The sequence below is a fragment of the Sander lucioperca genome, chromosome 9, assembly GCF_008315115.2.
Source record: "Sander lucioperca isolate FBNREF2018 chromosome 9, SLUC_FBN_1.2, whole genome shotgun sequence".
NCBI classification, from domain to species: domain Eukaryota; kingdom Metazoa; phylum Chordata; class Actinopteri; order Perciformes; family Percidae; genus Sander; species Sander lucioperca.
The window spans coordinates 34,134,451-34,154,897 of NC_050181.1; the positions used below are offsets into that span (position 1 = coordinate 34,134,451).

Here is a 20,447-nt window from a genome sequence, read left to right on the forward strand (position 1 = left end):
CTATAACCATCAAAAATTACTGTTGCTCTACCATCATCGCGTATGGTAAAGTCTGCATATGACTGTGTAATAGCACCGCAACTGTCACCCTTTTTCCATGCCAAGCGGTGAACCAGGGAGCCACCGTCAAGGACATAATGCTCAGTTGGTGGGATGGAATCCAGGACAGTTTTGTTAGATTTCTTGCTTAAGAACTCCGTGACTGCCTGCTCTAGTTGGGGCTTGTTGGCTTTACAGAAGATTTCCTTGCCTTCGAACAGGGCTGCAGGAAATGAGCTGAGCTCATAGCTCATAACATCTTCCAGTGAAAACTGTCCAGTTTTCGACATGATCAGGAACTGTTGGAACAGCAAAGCAGGATCAATGGTTCGATCTTGGGCAACTTTGATGGTGGAGTCATCTGCAAGGGTTTTTGCCCGGTCTTTCCGTTTGAAGGATATTCCAAAAACGGGTTTTCCAATCATCTTTTCAATGTCTCAAACTCATGCACATTCACCTCCTCTTTGGCAACAACACCAGTTACAATGTTTCTCAGAGATGGGTCTGGAGAGAATGGTGTGCAAATGCTAAACTTTTCCTTGATCTTTTCTAGATCAGAGTGATCTCTTTTCATCCTTGCTTCTGAGGATTCTCGGTGCTGCTCGCTGGTCATGTAGGTGAGGTCATTGAATTCCTGCATGGCGTTGTTGTATTCAGATGTGATGGGTGTAAACATGGTCCACAATGCTCACATTTCTTCAGTCATTCCACTTCCATGGGTCAAGCCTCCACTGCTTTTCAAGGATCACATCAATGTCTGCTCGATGACAAGGTCAGAGCTACCCAGCCTGCCCAGTACTGGTTAAATAACTTTTACATTGAATGTCAAGTCTGTGTTTTAGCAAAAAAAGGGTATGTGTCCAAAAACACATACTGAGTAGGAGTTACATGACATAGGCTAAACCGTTTACATCTCTGGTTCACCCCAAACAAAGATAAAACCTTACAGTAATCTCACAAAATCATGTATTCCATAAGTATGTAATCATGTCAGTGCAAATTAGACAAGTCCAATGGCTTCATAGACCCAGACAACATGGGGTTAGACACCAACATTACTTGGCTAGGTCAAATATTGAAGGACTTAGGATTTTTTAAGGGTGTCCTGCCCATCTTGGACGCCATCTTGAAAATTACACCTTTCTAGTGGTCAAACTTTGGTAAACTTTTAGTATGTTATTAAGGACACCTAATACAAAAAAAAAACAGCTGAGAAACCTTTTGTTTTTTTTCCATATATGCAGCCGCCTAATTGATCAAACGCACACCCTACAGGTGCAGGCTCAAGACAGCCAGAGCAAGCGCTGCTCAGAGCTCAGAGATGTTCTAGTATGCCCATATTTTACAATGCTAAAATTACTGTTTATTTACATGGAGTCTGGTGGGTTTAGCGAACGCAATTTCGCGGACTTTTTTGTTTAAAAAAAGGATCTTACTCTTTAACAGAAAGGTTGACCTCCTTAGAAATCCTTTCCATAATGTTGTCAGACACTTAAAATATTAATTTGAGCCTGTCAGTGGCAAAACGAGCACTTTTATGAACGTATTACAAGTTGGACAATTGTGCTATTAACTTACATCGTAGCTTGTTTCGCCGTTGTCAACTGCAGCGATCTCGTTTAATACTGGACCAATGTCAAAGAAAAATATTTCCTCAATAGTTTTAATTGTATCCAATACTCAATGAATATGCTGTTGCAGAAACAAGCCCAGCGTGAGTCTGGCACAACCACCTCAACCAGAATCTAAGCTTTCCAATGATATTAATGCCAGTTGCTGTGACAAATGGTTTGCGAGAAAATTAACATTGAACTTACATGAAATGTTATCATATTTGCATTCTGCATACATCTCTGCACACCCATTACTCTCTGTGAAATATCTCACAAACTATTTACTCAACACATGCATCGGTACAAAAAGTGGTTCCCGGGTAATCTGGTTTTAAAATTGCAGCAAAATTTCTACATGGTCTCCAACTTTGGGCCAAAATTATAATGTATTCTCATGTAAACTATTTATGTCAGCACAGACATTTTTATAAATTGCTTAGCCAGTGTATCCCACCATAATTGTTATTATATTGCCAGATTCCAGACAATCCCACTTACATATATATATTCCACTTACAAATATGAATATATATATTTCTATGCTTCATATTGACATTAATGCAAAAAAATATGAAGACAAAACTATCTATACTATATGTGTGTGTGCATAGTTAAAATTCTGAAGTGCAAAATAGTTCAGGCTACAGCACAAATATTTCCATCCATAAATCCATAAAAAAAAATATATATATATATATATATATATATATATATATATATACTTCTGTGTCTAATGTAAGTGTGTTTAGTGTTTTGCTTTTTGTGTTAATTTTTTTGCAAAAAGTGTGAGGCTGACACTCTATAATAAGGGAAAAGCCCCAAAAAAATAATCTTAAAAAAAGTAACATTAAAGCGCTCATATTATGCTCATTTTCAGGTCCATAATTGTATTTAGAGATTATATCAGAATCATAGGTGTGATTAGCAAAGGACAAAAAAGCAGGAAAATATACGGCGCACCCATGACGCTGCAACAGCCCCCCCCCTCATTTTAAAAAAAAAATAAACCATTAAATGGCACTTTCTGGAGAGTTTTGTGCAAAGAAATGGAGAAATTGAGTCTTACATGATATGTAGGTATTAGGGCATTTAGCATTTACATTACTGTTAATCAGTCATCACTTGATCACACATTGCATTACCTTGTTATAATATAAATAATAATAGTGCCACATGAAGAGACAGTACAGCATATGACAGTAGCAACAGCTGAGAAGATTTGGGTCTGTGGTGACCAGGTCCACCTCACACAAACTTCCTTCTCCCATTCTCTCTCCTTACTACCACACCCACACCCACACACACCCACACCCACACCCACACCCACACCAGCCCACATTACCACGCCCATGCAGCCCCACCCACGGACATTTACGGATTTTTAAACATTTAATGTAACTGGCAAACAATGCTTTCTACTTTTTAAAGAGCACACGTTTATAACAATTTTTTATTTATGCCGTTTGTATGCTGTTACTGTCATTCTCTACAGTATGTAGGTATGTAGTATGTATGTTGTCACTGTCTGTTCAATTGTCCGTGTTTCTCTCTGTTGACACTGTACATATTAAGTTATAACTCTAACTCTGCAATTTAAATGTTTTTTATGGCTGTCTGTGATTATACTTCAGGGTTTTTCCTTGCTCAGAATTTGTCTTTGTGGGAACACACAAAGCAGGGGGGGGGTCTGGGGGTCCTCCCCCATGAAATTCTGAGGGTAAAAGACTTCAATTCCTGCATTCTGATACATTTTTAGGCACCAATTTATGGTAAAAATGTCAATATTTATTGCAAGGAAATCACAAAATTCTGGTGGCAGGTAACAATTCAAAATACAAAATATAATGGAATATTATTATATTCAGTAGTCCAGTAAGGAGGCTTTCCTATCCGGGACATGGGCCGGATACAACAACACTTGACCCTAAAGTCCAGTTGTTTGTAGGATTGACTTAGGCTACTTAATCAGTGATGTTGAATATAGCCTACAGTGTAACGGACCACCACAGTTCATACATACATGTGAACCGCGGATTAATTGCAGAGTTTAATCTACATAGTGTAAAACTACTACATGAATGGGGCACAGCAGAAAGACAGAGCAGAGCGACGCTGCTTGTTCAGGGTTTTCATGTGTACTCCTATAGGCCTACACTTCGCATCAGGCGTTAAAACCAACTGTACCGAATTAGACCACTATTTAACGCGAGACGTTTTTAACCGCTAATAAAACTGTCTCAATTTAATACTGATGCCGTCAGACGGCCGCGCGGACAGACAGCAGTCGGAGTTCTGGCAGAGCTCTGCGCCGGTCAGCAGCGGCTTCTCACTGTACAGCCGGTCCCCCAGAGCAGCATGATCACTGGGAGGGTCCGGTACAGCCTGAACCCTGCAAACGGAGATCCCGTTTGAAGGTGACATGATTGATTTTGACTGAACGTCTCAATTTAAGTAACCTCTGATCGGGTCGTAGCAAATTAAGTAGCTACACTAAGTTTAAGATTAGGTGTTGGTCATTCTCAACACCTTTCTACCCCCCCCCCCACACACACACACACTTATCAACTCTGGACTCTGTGCTGCTGCCGGCCTGTGTAACGTACGTTACTCACCATCGATCGACTGTTAGCTTCAGCTGGCTAACGTTAGCTGTCAACCTCCCGACTAGCTAGTGATCTAGCGAGGATTAGCCCTTCAGACCGCAGTGGACTTCAGTGGACTCTCCATCCAATCTCCCGACTGGACCTTTGTCTACCACAACTGCCGGACTCTTTCAAATACATGTACTCCCTGTCTCCGCCGATCACTTGGTAGCGTTGGTCAGCTGTCAGCTTACGCCAGCTAGCTTCTGTTAGCTTCGACCGACTGACGGCTCGCCAGTTAGTGTGGGCCACTACCTTTCTGCACTGCCGAAAATGGTGCTCCTAAAATATTCCTCACTGCAACTTCTCAACGTCATCTGCTACGTCGCTTCAGCTTGCATTGCCAACATAAAATAAAAATATTGTCCCGTTGTCGGCTTCAGCTAAGAAGATACTAGTTCGCCCCCACACGTCCAAAATTCTTATTCAAATAACCTTCCGTAACGATTGCAGGCTCTTTGGTGGAGCTCTGCTTTGAATGAAGTTACATCGTGACAAATTAATGGACCACTTGCGGAGTGATATGAAGACATGAGTCAGAGGCACAAAAAACGTTGACAGCAGTGATCGGTCATTATGTTTACCAATACCCCCGACCTGTGCCTTGCGACACACAAAAAAAAAAGCGGATTTGCATGATTTACGAGAGCTTCATTTTCAGGTCAGAAAAGCCGGATTTCCGGAATTATCCGGAAGAATCACACCCCTGCAGAATAGGTGTACATGGTTTAATTTTCAAAAAACACCATATTTTTTTTGTACTGCACATTGCTGCAGCTCCTCTTTTCACCCTGTGTGTTGAGCTCTCTGTTTTAGCTACAGAGTGAGACATCTCACTTCTGTTCCATCTTTGTTGGGAGTTGCACATGCGCAGTAGCTAGGTAAGGACTATTAGCCAGTCAGAAGCAGAGTATGAGGGCGTGCCACGCTAGCAGCTAGGCGAGCATTATAACGTGTTACAAAGTGACCATGTTTGTCTCTGAAGTAAAGGCTGGACTACAATAGAGCTGTTTGGAGCAGTTTGTGAACAGTGTTTTCTGTTGGAGATGGTAAGTGCCTTTGGGGTGGACTTTGGGCTTTTTCACTTTGTAAACCTATAACGTGCACCAAAAAGATATATAACACAATAAAGGAAAGGGAAAAAGCCAAAAAGCATACTATGAGCACTTTAAATGCCCTACATGCAAGTCTCCGAATTTGTGCCTCATGGACAAATTCAACCTCCATTATAGCCAATAGAAAAAAAAAAAGGCTGAAGCCTGAAAAACAGCAGGAACCCCCACCACTCACAGAGGCTGAAGAGATGGTCCTCAGTCAAAACTTTAGCTGAAGGCATCTCTGGAGGAAGCTCACCTGCTGACCCAACCACCCCCCACCACAGATTTGTTTTATGGACTGATTGTGCTGTCTGAATGTTTGTTTATAACTTGTTTTTAGATATTATTATTTATTTTTTTAACTTGGTAGTATTTATTTCTTTTTTATTGTTTGCACTGTGACTTATAAGAAACAACTTTTTGTTTCTTCTATGTATGCAAGTACTCAGTGAAATGACAAATAAATTGATACTTGATACTTGAGATGGTTAGAGTAGAACACAAAATGGTGTCCTTAGGAGGAGGATGAAGGCACATTGTCCGCTGCCAGAAGGGAAGAGAGGCTGAGGTTTACACAGCCTATCTGATGGTGTACCATGATAAAACTTGCACCTTATCTATTTACACAGAGCAATGCTGCATGAGGGTTACAAGGAATAGGGGCCATCCACTTCTACAGCCCAACTTGGCTCTGTAAGATGCTGTTCAGCATTGGCCCATGACTTATAATGAAATTAAGAAGGCCTGGCATTATGAAATTTATGTGATTCTTTGCTCATTCAGCTTAGAGAAAAATATTCAAAAAGATGATCTAGAAAGGGACCACATAAGGTTGTAGTTAAAAAAAAAAAAAGCCAGAATTTGAAATACAACTGCTAGAACATCAGTTAAGGGTGGGTGAGGTGGATGATTTTACTTGTTTCAACAACATGAAGAACAACATGACAAATATTAACTACTGTGCTGCATTTGAACTTGTAGAAAATAAAAAATACATCATAAAATGAAAGGCATAATGTTGTAGATTACTGTAACACATTGGGTAAGAAGGGAAAAGAAACTCAGGGTTAGTTGAGTCATGTTGCCATAGTAACTCAGAGTTAAGATGAACTGGCTATGTGAAACTGTGACTGATAGGAAACAACTTTTGGTTTCTTCTGTGTATGCAAGTACTCAGTGAAATGACAAATAAATTGATACTTGAGATGGTTAGAGTAGAACACAAAATGGTGTCCTTAGGAGGAGGATGAAGGCACATTGTCCGCCGCCACAAGGGAAGAGAGGCTGAGGTTTACACAGCCTATCTGATGGTGTACCATGATAAAACTTGCACCTTATCTATTTCAATCAGGAGAGACTTCATTGCAGATATGCAAAGATTTATTGTACGAATGCATGATATGACATGTACAGTCTTTGGAGATTAGACTCCATCATTATTAAATGATATATAATTAGGGGGTTAGAAGGCCAGAAGCTGATCCCCCAATGGAGTCTAGACACTGATGGCAGTGTGAGGAACCCGAATATCGAACCGAGGAGCCGACGCAGTCTGGTCGGAGGAGGAACCAGGAGCCGTGCAGGATGAAGGCCGGAGGAGCAAGGGGAGGAGGAGGGTTGTTCTTAGTCTGAAATGACAACTGAGCAGCAGAGAGAGAGACAGGTTTAAAACAGGGGTGTTGTGCTGTGACTGGCTTGAGAAATTCAAGGCCTATTCTGATTGGTTAGATAAAAGTGAGAGCCTCTAACAGCTGTTCAGTTTTAGAAGAGAGAGAAATGTGATTAAGTTTAGAAGTCTTCCTGCCAGAATTTTCGCTGAGCTCCATTTACACAGAGCAATGCTGCGTGAGGGTTACAAGGAATAGGGGCCATCCACTTCTACAGCCCAACTTGGCTCTGTAAGATGCTGTTCAGCATTGGCCCATGACTTACAATGAAATTAAGAAGGCCTGGCATTATGAAAATTATGTAATTATTTGCTCCTTTAGCTTAGAGAAAAAGATTTAAAAAAACAGATCTAGAAAGGGACCACATAAGGTTGTAGTTAAAAAAAAAAGCCAGAATTTGAAATACAACTGCTAGAACATCAGTTAAGGGTGGGTGGGGTGGATGATTTTACTTGTTTCAACAACATAGAGAACAACATGACAAATATTAACTAGGCTACTGTACTGCATTTGAACTTACAAAAATACATCATAAAATGAAAGGCATAATGTTGTTTTATTTTTTTACACATGGGGAGGTAGATAACTATAACACATTGGGTAATAAGGGAAAAGAAACTCAGGGTTAGTTGAAGAAAACCTGCTAGCGAGCAGGTTAGGTTCACAGATCATGTTGCCATAGTAACTCAGAGTTAAGATGAACTGGCTATGTGAAACCGAAAACCCGGTTTCCGTCAACTAACTCTGAGTCTTACGTGTGTTTCTGATTCCTAATTAAAAATGTGTAAATACATTATTTTACAGTTTTTTACAATCACTTTGGCACTAATTTCAAAACCTTGACGTCATTTTTCAAAACTCTAGACACAAAACTCACAACCAATGATCAAAATGCACGTTATCAAAACTCTAACACTTTTTTCAATTGCTTGGATACAATACACATAAACCAAAAATCATTTGTTCATTTAACAAAGATCACCTGTTCAATATGACCCAACTTAACATCAAAGTACTACTATTTCAAAAGGCAATTCACACATTACATTTCAGATGATTGTCTATTCATTCCATTACAATGATCTAACTATCAATCAATACAACTACTCAAAATGATAAGTAACTGTTGCATTACTCTTAATGCATAGTTGTATGGAAACAGACAAACAATATTCCATGTTTAGATCATGAAAGTTTCAAGATAACGAGATTCATTGTCACCAGTTAGTGTGGAGCCTGAACCAATTAGACTACATTGTCTATGGATGTAATATTTCATCATCATTCTTTACTGTAATGTACTACTGTTTACTGTATCAGACACTGTTTCTATGCTCCCATGTACCACCTTTAAGACTATTTACTGTATTGACGGTACTGCACTGTATGCATGAAGGCCCTTGGAATTGCTTGTCCAATTCTGCCAACTCGTTACTGATGATTGAGATATATAATGTATATATACTTTATATATAAAGTACTGTATATATATATATATATATATATATATATACTGCTCAGTGGTCAGCAGATCAGACTGGTGTTGTACTGGGCAGCTTCCAGGTATGAATGTGGAACTGTGTGAATGTGACAGGTCGTCGTTGCAAATGAGAATTTGTTCTCAATCGACTTACCTGGATACTGTAAATAAAGGTTAAATACAGTAAGTAAATAAATATATTATAAATACTCGTACCACATTGGTCTGTAGTATTATCTCTACTACTGCAGTACTTTTACAGGGATATATGTATATGTAGTACCATAATGAAACATGTATCACCTATTTTGTACTACAATATTTAATGATTGTACGAACAATAACACAGTGAAACTATCGGTAGCTTGTGTGTGGGTGATCTAAAGTAACGTTTCAATAGTATTTCACAATAAATTTGTTTTTTGAACCAATGATTGTGCAAGTGCAATATGTCTTTAAAGATATGAATGCACAATGCAATGTTTTGAACATTGGACAGCCTGTGTTACAAGTGATGACCGTTTTGAGTTTTGTGTCTAGAGTTTTGAAAAATGACGTCAAGGTTCTGAAATTAGTAGCAAAGTGATTGTAAAAAACTGTAATGTAATCTGGAAGGCATGTTGACATGTCAAAGTGACAATTCAATTCAATTGTACTGATATAGAATATAGATAAGATACTGAACCCCAAATTGCTCCCGGTGGCAGTGTATGAGTGTGTGAATGTTAATTCTTCCCCTCCTGATGATGAGCAGTTGGCACCTTGCAGCCTCTGCCACCAGTGTGTGTGTGTGTGTGTGTGTGTGTGTGTGTGTGTGTGTGTGTGTGTGTGTGTGTGTGTGTGTGTGTGTGTGTGTGTGTGTGTGTGTGTGTGTGTGTGTGAATGGGTGAGTGCTGGCTTGTGTTGTAAAGTGTTTTGAGTGGTTTCTAAGACTAGAAAAGTGCTGTGTGAATGCCGTCCATTTACAATATACTTTAATCAATTGAAACACAGCTTTTAAATCAGGATTTCAAAGCGATAGTGATGGAGCAGCCAATTCTGGCTTATCAGCTTTTCTGTGAGACAGATGCTGACAGATGCATGAATGTCAGCCATGACATCACTGAACAAACTGAACAAGGGCGTTGTGTTCCTTCTCATTTCTCCAATTACAATTTCCCCCGGCAACTACCATTCCTGAGAAACTTGTATGAACTAGTGAGTGAGTGAGTTAGTGTGTGTGGGTGTGTGTGTGTGTGTGTGTGTGTGTGTGTGTGTGTGTGTGTGTGTGTGTGTGTGTGTGCGTGCGTGTTTGTGCTTGTGTGAGCAGCACCAATGACACGGGGAGCTTGTGCAAGCATTTGAATCACCAATTCTTCTCCATTTCTTCAGATTATGCATCATTTGACTCACAGTGAACTGGAAACACAAATATGCATTTTGATAAGTGACACTGTTTTTAGGAAGAACGCAATGTTTATGTTTATAAACACACAATGGTTTTTTTTTTTATATGAAAAAGGTCTTAATGGACACAATGTTTTAGCACGGATACTTGAGATCCATGCACATGAATATAATCCTACATGGAGATGACTGTACGTCACTGAAGATAGAGGGAGGGAGAGAAAACGTTTGGGAAGGACACTCCTCTCTGCCTCTTTTTTTTTTTTTCTAAACAAGGCATGTTGCAGCCTGTGGGCCAGGATGCGATTCAGTTTATTATGGACAGAGCTAACAGAGACCGTCACACGAGGGAAACACTGTCGGACCGAGAGGAGAGCAGCAGTTGGATAATTGAATCAGACACTCATCCAAGAGAGAAGTCCTTGAAAGGTCAGTTACTTTTGAACCTTTACTGGAAAACTTAATTTCGGACTCACCTCATAAACATCTCCCTCTTTCCAATTCTTTCTGTTTCCATCTTATAATAATAATAATAATTTACTTTTTCTTGACTTGATTATTTACACATAGCAGATTTATTACAAACCTATGACTCATTTTTATTTTGGACTGCAAGAACATCCATGACTATTTCTTTATTGGCAAACAGAGTTCCTGGCAGGAACAAGTCATTTGCAGTTTTGTGGGGATTTTCAGATTCTTTGAAAAGTTTCTCACCTTTTTATTTGTTGTTTTTGAACCCAAATAGTTGCTTGAATTGTGAAAGATCATATTTTTGTAAATCAAAAGCACCTAGTATTTCCCAATTGTCTGATTTTCTCGCATGTACTTTTACAGTCTTTTCCTTACTTTGTCATTTGCACATAAATTACGTGAGATTTATGTTATCCTTAGTGCAGTTTGTCCATTACAACAGTACAGTTATGTTGTATATCCATTACAACATAAGTTCATAATTTGGAACAGCTATATGACAAAAAAGAAAGAAAGCTGTCTTTCCTGAAAAACAATGCTTTCACGTGACAGCGTCAATTTGTTGCTCGGGCTAGGCTTTCTGTGGCATTTTTCTTCTAGTGATCGTAGAGAGTGGCTTAGTTTCACTTTGTTTACTCGTTCACACTCATTTTTATCCATCCGGGGAAAATAAACAGTTTGCTTTAGCCGGACATTAGGAAATGAGCACTTAATGAATAAATTAATCAAATAAACAAGGGCTTGTTCTCACAAAAGGGAAATGCTTTTTTTTTTGTGGAGATCAGATCTTTCCTTTCTCTACATCACTCATGTTTCATTTTTCTATTAGGAATATTAGTCTTTAATAAAAGTCAGGGTTCGGGGGCGCCTGGGTAGTTCACCTTAAATGTGCGACCCTGTGTACCAAGGCTCAGTCCTTACTGCAGCGGCCACAGGTTTGATTCCGACCTGCAGCCCTTTGCTGCATGTCATTCTCCCCTATCCTGTGATAAGCTATCCTGTCAATGAAGGCAAAAAAATTCCCAGAAAAGAATCATTAAAAAAAAATAATAGTCAGGATTTGGGTTGACCTCTTAGCTCACCCAGTAGAGTGTCACTCCCCTTTCCTGTTATCAAGCTACCCTGCCTGTTAAAGACCATAAAAGGCCAAAATGTATCTTAAATAATAATAATAATAATAACAATAGTCAGGGGTTGTTGGATACACCATGTTTAACTGTGTTTTTCCTTAAAAGTCAACATTTTGTGACCTCTGCACTTCATGTCACTGGTTTCCATTACAAAAAGGACAATGAGTAAGAAAGAGACAAGACAAGAAGAAACAAATCAAAGTGAATCAAAGACTGTGTTGAAATAGTGCTCTTCTTTGACGCAGTTGTGCTAATGTTTGGCATGTTTTAGCATGCTGCGCCTGAGCTTGAGCTACACTGTTGGCTATAGAGTCTTATGTGAATATTTTAGAGGCTGCGTCAGTGTGCCAGCCATCCTCTAGATCTGGAAACAGCTTGTGTACCTTTGGTGGACAATGTTTTGTAATGTTTATATTCAGTAACTGGTACACTATTTAATTCACTCCAGACCATCATACCATCTTTGTCTTAGATAAGTAGTAAAGAATCACATTACCAGAGGAGTATTTTTTGTTAATGTAACTTCTATCACCCTCTTTTTTCCAAATAAATGTTCCTAAATCTTAGAGAGGACTCATGGATGGCAGTCCACATCATACAGATGAAAAGGTTATTGAAGCAGGTAGAGGACCGTGATAAATATTTCCAGGAAGCTCTTAAAAGAGATGTCTGACATCGGGTTTCAGTCCTAAACTGAGAAACAATGAAGGTTTCTAATAAAAATAAGATGGTAAATCATCGTTGTGAGATAGTATATCATAAAATGGAGATATTAAGAAGTCATGGGAAAGGCATCCACAAGTTTCTCTGACTTTGGATATTAGGGAAAATGTGCTTATTACATTTATATGTCAGCGACCATAGGCAAAAAACATGACTCTCATACAAAGAGAAGAGATGAATTGTAACAGATTTAGCTACTTGCTGTGCAATGTTTTCTCAGTTAGCCTTTTAAAATGATATCAGATTAGTAAACAGGATGTGCCTTTGGAACATTGGATGAATGGTTGCTGATAATGGGCAATGCAGATATTGCATTAAAGATCAACCACTTCTTTCTACAACAGTCAAGAACCCTTTTGCAATTATGTAAGCACATAATGTAATCAGAAAACTGCTGCCCTGATTAAAAAACAATGCAAGTGATCTTAGCTGGTATTCTGTCTGTAATGGAGTGGAATGGAAATTTCTAAGTGACCCCAAACTTTTGACCGGTAGTGTATACAAATTAAGGATGCACAATACTGTATATCGGCAATCATATCGTCATCTGTCCAATGCGTGTCAGTTTTTATACATCAGCATCAGTCCAATGAGCAACACTGGTCCGATGTTTATTGTGATGATTATTTCCGTGTAGCTGCCGTTGTGTGTCAGTGTGTATGGCCAAGAGGAGTGATCAAACAATGCGGTAAATCTATGAATCATGGGCTTTTCCAAATGTTTTGCAAATAAAGAAAGATGATTATGATTATCATAGAAACTTGTTTTATACAGATCATCAATCATCAACATCTGTAAATATTGGTTATCGTATCGACCAGAATCTTGGTATTTGGGCATCCTTAATACAACTACAAGTTTAAAATACAATAAATACTATAATCAATCATAGAACCAAACAAACATAAATAGAAAGTTCAATCATTGCACCCAACCCTGTGCAATATGAAATACCTATTTCCACTCATTTTACTTTAATGATGAATGAAATATTTAGGTTCTGACTTTCTCTCTCATCCTTAGGATCAAACCTCCTTCTAGCATGTTCGAATCCAATGACACAGAAGACTTCAAACACCAAGATGACAGCGCTGTGAGCAGTGACAGCTCCACAGTCCTGGGTGCTCTGATCCTCAGCTTGGTCCTCCTTGTGGGCGTCCCTGGCAACCTCTTCATCATCTGGAGCATCATGGCACGCATCAAACAGCGCTCGGTCACCACCCTCCTCATCCTTAACCTGGCGTGTGCAGATGGCTTCCTCATGGCCCTCACCATCTTCTTCATCGTCTACCTGGCCAAACAGACGTGGGTCTTCGGTGAAGCCATGTGTAAAGTCCTGTTCTACCTGTGCAACACCAACATGTACGCCTCAATCTTTATGATCACGCTGATGAGCGTGCACAGGATGGTGGTCGTGGTGTTGCCCAGGAAAGTGTCCTCCAAAGTCAGCCGGAAGATTGTGAAAAGAGTGATTGTAGGCACGTGGGCGTTGGTGATGGTCATTTCTATCCCTTCACTGGTGTTTCGAGGCGTGAGTGAGAAAACTGTAAATGAAGAATTTAATACAACAAAACCTGTGTGTATGCCCAATCACACACTGTCTCAACACGTAAGTACACCAGGGTTGCAACTGACAATTATTTTCATTATCTGCTGTTAATCTAATATTTTCTTGAGTAATGTATTTAGCGTTTAGTCAAAAGCCCCTTGGAGTCATGATCTTGGCCACCTGGTAAATAAAAGTCTAATATTCACTCTCTTTTAGCTCTGTTTTGGTCTCCACCGAACTCCTAAAGGAAATATTTGTCTCTTACTGTAAGCTGCTAAATGCGCCACTATGTTCACCAGCTAGTTTCTAGTCTCGCATTGCCAGCTAGATCTCCACAGCGCTGTGGAGTAAGATCTGGCTACACCACACATACATTCTAGGATAGGTGAAAAATGACTCTCTGGGGTGAAACATTTGCACACGAAAGCAAACGGCACATACAACATTAAATGAAGTTAATGGTTCACACCATACAGTAATGTGAGCTAGGCTACTTATATTAGCTGGATATGTGGTTAAACCTCATTTGCTCTTACCAGTGAATCACTGTATGGACTTCGTCTACAGCAATCCCACCAATCGTTCACAAAAATGTCCCAGTTCGAGAGTAAATGCAGTAAACATTTTCTTTGTAAATCCTTCCAATTATTCCCAAACCAAGCAGGCCTGCCTTGTTGCACCATCCAAATTTTCTTAAAAACTTGCCATTTTCACATGTAACGTTAGCTTGCTAGCTCAGAAGTACTGGTTGCGGTTGCTCTTGGTGACCAGTGTTAGAAGGTAAACACAAAGAAAGCGGAAACTGATAAGACATCTTCCAGAACTTCCGTCGGCGTCAGAACAATTTGGTAAACGAAATGTCGTTGATCCAGAATAGCTAGAGCTAACTGTGTCTGTCTGCTGTTGACTGCTGAGCAGGTAGTGTACAGTGGGGTTTAGTTAGAGCTGGAATTGATTAATAAAGATAAATGAACAACAAAACAAACAACACATGTATCTTATTGGTGTTTACTAGCAGTGGTATCCTAAATCCAATCCTGAAACAATGAATAAGGATAACTTATATCTCCACGAACTTGTGCCATCAGATAGATACCATGTAAAAATCATACACGTACTGACTGCTGTGAAGTTTGGCTTTATTTTATGAATGAACAGATTCAGTCTTCTTTTTCTATAGCTCACACCTTGTTTTGACGCATCCAGTCAGTCATGTCTACAGAAACACATGTAATCATTACAATGCGCGCCTCTGTTTTGTATCCTCCTGTGTGCAGGTGAGGTTACATTATACCTTGGAGACGGTGGCTGGATTCATTCTTCCTTACACAGTCATCATAACTTGCTACGTCCTCATCCTGAGACGCTTGAGGAAGACCCAGTTCCAACGAAAGGCCCGCAGCGAGAAACTCATCCTGGCTATTGTGGTGATGTTTGGCCTTTTCTGGCTGCCGTACCATGTGATCAACATGATAGAGGTGTGTGAGGGCGTGTTCACTGTATTCCTAATTACATGAAATACATATCTAATGTATGATCTGATCTTTTGAATGAACACCGAGTATGTTTTGGTCTGTCCAAGGTGGCAGCTCGGTGGTACCCCGAGAAGAATGCTACAAGAAAAATGTGAGTAACAAAACTCACTCACATTCACCCACTCTCTTAAACAAAGGGATTTTTATTTTTTTTATTTAATTTAAACTTTAAAATTTACTAGAGTTGCATATAAGCAATAACACTACAACACCAGGTGAGAGAAGCTAATTCATTTGACTTGTGCCCGGTGGGCCCATTCAGTAATCCATCCATTAATATACTAACACTATATCATATTAGTTAGTTTGAGAGTAAGATGTTTAAAGAGTCCCTATTATGCTTTTTTTAATTTCCCCCATCTTTTAGTGTGTTATATAGTTTTTGTCTATGTAATAGATGTATAAATTTCAAAAAACACATTCTTCAGTTCACAGTTTCTTCTTCTCTATTTGCTTATTCACGGATTATTTTGTTTGTACGCCCTCTGGTGTTTTGGAGAATACTGTAATGAACAATACGTTGAGCATAAATGTCTCCGTGCATTCTCTTAATACATCCATGGGGAATGCTCGTAGCACGTGCGCCATCTATGGCGGCCTGTGCACGGTGTCGCGCTTAAGTATATGCGACACTTAAGACTGTTATATGCATCTGCGTCAACTCCACGGCGTAGCTACGCCGTCGCTCCTACGGCGTCATGACCCTTTCGGAGTTCTGCGTCAGGGTTGCTTTGCATCGCGGTGCATTTCACCGCCACAACGCTAGGGGGTGATAAGTCTGAGGTTATTTGCGAGGTGTCTGCCAGCCAGTTTATGTTATGTTAGCAAGCAAACTTTAGCACAACTGCCCACAAAGTAGCTGGCGAAGTGCTAATTTCAAAACGTTACTGACATATAGATACTTTACAAACGGATAACCCTGTCATTGTAGCGAAAATATGTCTGAGTTTATTTGCAAAGCTTATGTCCGATCACAGTCCTTGCAGTCTGCGACCATAGTTAAACATTTTTGGAGGTGCTCGTCGAGCTACGGCGGAGGGCTCGGAGGGGGGTTCGCGGCAATGCAGAGTACGCCGTCGATTCGACGCAGAAGCATAAATCAACCTTTACGCAAGCACACCCTGCCCAGTGGCTTGTTTTTTTGGGTTGACATATCACAACAGAGTTGGCCAGCTGACCAATCAGAGCAGACTGAGCTTTTCGGGAAGGCGGGCCAAGAGCTCAGACAGAGTGTTTCACGCAGAGGAGCTGCAGCAATGGGCAGTATGAGAAACATAACATGTTTTTTAAACATTAAAGCATATAAACCTTTTCTAGTAGACCCAAGAGTACAAATATTATGCTGAAAAGGAGTATAATAGGGGCTGTTTAAATAAAGCTCTCAAGTATTCTCCCAAACGTAATTTTCCCTTCATAAGTCTTAGCTGTAGTTGTGGTCTAACATGTTCTTTTTATCTGCAGATTGGAAAAGATCTCTTTTAAAAGCCGTGCAGTGACTTCAGCTTTGGCCTTCATTAGCAGCTGTGCCAATCCCATCCTCTACACCTTTGCTGGAAAGTCATACATCAAGCAGAACGGCTTCGCCTTCATGGCTCGGCTCTTTGAGGGCACGTCATTGGACCAAACACGAACCAAAAAGAATAAAGACACTGAGGGACTCAGTAATGCTGAGTCCTCAAATGGCGCAGGACCTCCTCTCATTTCAGCAAAAATGGCAGATAAGCGTTGAATAAACATTATGTGTATACAAATTAGCTCTCTATGAAAGTGAAATTTTGTTTTAAAAAATACATGTGGAGTGTGTAGATTTGCAAGCAACATTTGACAAAATCAAAGCACCAGCTAAGAGCTGACTGAGAAGTATTTTGTTTTATAAATAGTATTGAAAGGAACAAGTTTGACTGGAAGTCTGCAACTGCAAACACACTTTCTTTGTACAATTTTTTTTCATTAAATTTTGTGGCAGTTACAGAGAACAAAATTACTGGTAACCTCTAGCACTGCATCTACTTGAGGAACAATTAGATCTTATGGTAGACTCTTCGCCCCATCAGGGTCCATTAGGACTTGGCTTGGGAACCGGAGGGTGGCTGGTTCAAATCCCTGTACAGAGTGTGGACTGGTAGCTGGAGAGGTGCCAGTTCACCTCCTGGGCACTGCTGAGATGCCCTTAAGCCCCAACTGCCCAGGGACAGCCCCCTCACTCTGACATCAATGTGTAGGTCCCGTTATGTATTTCAGGCCTGTGTGTAATGTGAAAGAAAATTTCCCTTGGGAATCATTGTCTTCTGTACTCTGTATATTTTTGCATGTTACAGTTTGTTGCAAAATGTAGATTGCAGCTTTAGTTTTAATTTTTGCACTGATTTTTAAAGCACTACGGTATAACTTACTATATATATACACACACACTTCATCGTATTGTTTGAATTTTCAGGTACCAGACTGATTTTACACTTCACACAAAAAAAGTAGCATATCATATTCCAAACTGCTTTTCATTTAAATTACGGCAGCCATTTGTAATATTTAGAGCTGACTACCTATTGTTTAGATACTAATCAGGCATATGTATAGACACCTACAGCCTGTCTACTGTAGCACCTAGAGGTCCCTCAGGTCAAATAAGGCTTCCTGCTGAAATCAACTTTTACAAGTGTGTGACATTTTTCACATCATGAATTTAAATATGGTCTCACTGTGCCTCATTTCTCTTATTCAATAGCCTACTATAATTCCCATGCATATTCTGTACTCCCGTCTTATCTGCAAATAAATTCAACAATACAGTTTAAAACAAAACATTCACTTTATTTACAAGTGTGGATTTTAGTTCTTACAGTGTCACAAGATTTTAAGAAAAAGAAATGGCCCCTATACATGTGCATAGATTTAATAAAAAAATAAAATAAAAAAAAAAAGACACTCCATATTTCCAGGCAGCTAATAAATCTAATGGGTTTCAAACTGAATACAGTATAAATAACACCCAACTTCAAAAAAAACAAAAAAAAACTAGTGTGATCCAGCAGTGGAGTCGGTTCACGCAGTGTTCCCATTACCTGTAGAAGAAAAAAAAAAAAAAAAAAAAGAAAAGTTCATTAAACTGTTGATTGTGAAATGTTAATTCAACTTTATGGTCATTTGGAGGCTGCAGATAGTGGTGAATTGTATTGCATCCACCTAATTTATAATCAATGAAGGTACAGCCTCCACAATAAGTTAATAAAAACCAAACATTCATGAGTGTAAGGTTTATTGCAGTGCCACATTCATTTAACCTACATGGTCCTGATACACTGGCACCAGGGTGTTAAGTAATAATGTGCACCTTCATGCACCAACCAAAGAGACAGATACTGACCTTATCAAGATAAATCCAGTCCAGGCTCTTACAAATCCTAAAAAGAACACACGAGGTTAGTCTCAACTCTCACACTAAACATCCTCAATAGTATCCATCTGTACTGTCAAACCCATCAGTGCAGTGAAAGAATAATCATGAGGTTCAGCTGAAACACGGACTCACATGCAACTCATCATTAAGGTCTGACAGTACAATGTAGAACTACAGCTTTAAGTGGAATTATTACGAACATAAATGTGGCATTTTTTTCAATTGACCTGCATCTGCTCTGAAATGCAGATGGAAAGAAGAGCACATGCAACAGGTGGAATTGCATGGGATTACTACTCAGTAGCCTAGCTAAAACTGCAGTCCAATACAACAGTTTTAACGTGGTAATGTTCGGTTTCAATATTGTTTTAGAAAGCTGTCAATTCAACTGAAGGTCTTTGAGGGTGTAGCTAGTTGCGGTGTGGATTAACTGTATTGCAGAGATGTTACCGTTATTTAGCCTAACGTGTTCCCCTTATTGGTATGGAACAACTAAAACACCTGCAGTCATTTAGGATACCAATTAAAAAAGGGATTGTAATCAAATGACATCAAGTTGAGCTTTAAAAGTTAATTCGTCTAATAACGGCCCAACTTGGCTCATTAGCACGTAACGTACAGACCATGCGGTCGGTTTGGCGCTACTGAAGCCACAATGCTAACAAAGATAATCTGTGCGGAAATGGAAATAACCGCAACAAACAACTACAAGAAGATACATAAACACATTAACTGCGACATAAACTAATGGGATACAAAATGTGAATATATACCGTCAACGAAGTACCATGCGTGTTATTTTGTGTCTCCCTACGCAGCAACACGTCCAACCTGCATCACCGCAACAAGAAAAGAGACTGTTAATGAAGCCGAGGCTCAATTTATCTCTTTATCAGAACCGGAAAACAGACAGCTTCCGGGTCTTGCGCAATAGGTTAAAAAAAAATAGCCACTATAAAACACATGTTAACATAAATTACAAGCAGCAAGTTCACTGCATCAACAGTGTATCATTTTTAGATAAGGGTAAGAATAAGAATAGCTGAAATGTATAAACAAACATACAGACATCATTCACCCAGCAGCTAAAGGTGCATAAGAAAACATATTCTGAATTAATAAACTATATAAATAAGTGATAAAAGATCACACATACATACGTACATACATATATACATACATACATTCATACATACATACACTACCGGTCAAAAGTTTGGGGTCACTTAGAAATTTCCATTCCACAGAATACCAGCTGAGATCATTATGTGCTTACATAATTGGTTCTCCAATGTTTTCTCAGTTAGCCTTTTAAAATGATATCAGATTAGTAAACAGAATGTGCCTTTGGAACATTCATTGGATGAATGGTTGCGATAATGGGCAAGATAGATATTGCATTAAAGATCACAGCTGGTATTCTGTCTATAATGGAGTGGAATGGAAATTTCTAAGTGACCCCAAACTTTTGACCGGTAGTGTGTGTGTGTGTGTGTGTGTGTGTGTGTGTGTGTGTGTGTGTGTGTGTGTATATATATATATATATATATATATATATATATATATATATATATTCTTTCCTTGACCAAGCAAGCCAATGAATGATTCCAGCAGTTAACACTATAGGACAAATCAAAGCAAATTAATACTATCAATAATCTCTTAATTATTGCTTGGTATCTCACTCTCTTATTTGGCATAGACCAAACTGTATA

At 39.3% G+C, this 20,447-nt stretch overlaps 1 protein-coding gene and 1 long non-coding RNA gene across 2 annotated transcripts; one reads left to right on the forward strand and one right to left on the reverse strand.

The window, feature by feature from the left end:
* Positions 1-3,820: 3,820 nt before the first annotated feature.
* Positions 3,821-19,622, reverse strand: LOC118495807. Its single transcript, XR_004898252.1, has 4 exons — positions 19,506-19,622; positions 18,700-18,736; positions 17,355-18,397; positions 3,821-3,830 (listed from the first exon to the last, which is right to left on the reverse strand). It is a non-coding gene; the product is annotated as an uncharacterized LOC118495807 (long non-coding RNA).
* Positions 10,109-17,089, forward strand: ltb4r2b (leukotriene B4 receptor 2b). Its single transcript, XM_031298102.2, has 5 exons — positions 10,109-10,353; positions 13,275-13,860; positions 15,078-15,278; positions 15,383-15,426; positions 16,797-17,089. Exons 2-5 carry the CDS (start codon positions 13,294-13,296, stop codon positions 17,062-17,064), a joined length of 1,080 nt encoding a protein of 359 aa, XP_031153962.1. The 5' UTR covers positions 10,109-10,353; positions 13,275-13,293; the 3' UTR covers positions 17,065-17,089.
* Positions 19,623-20,447: the final 825 nt, after the last annotated feature.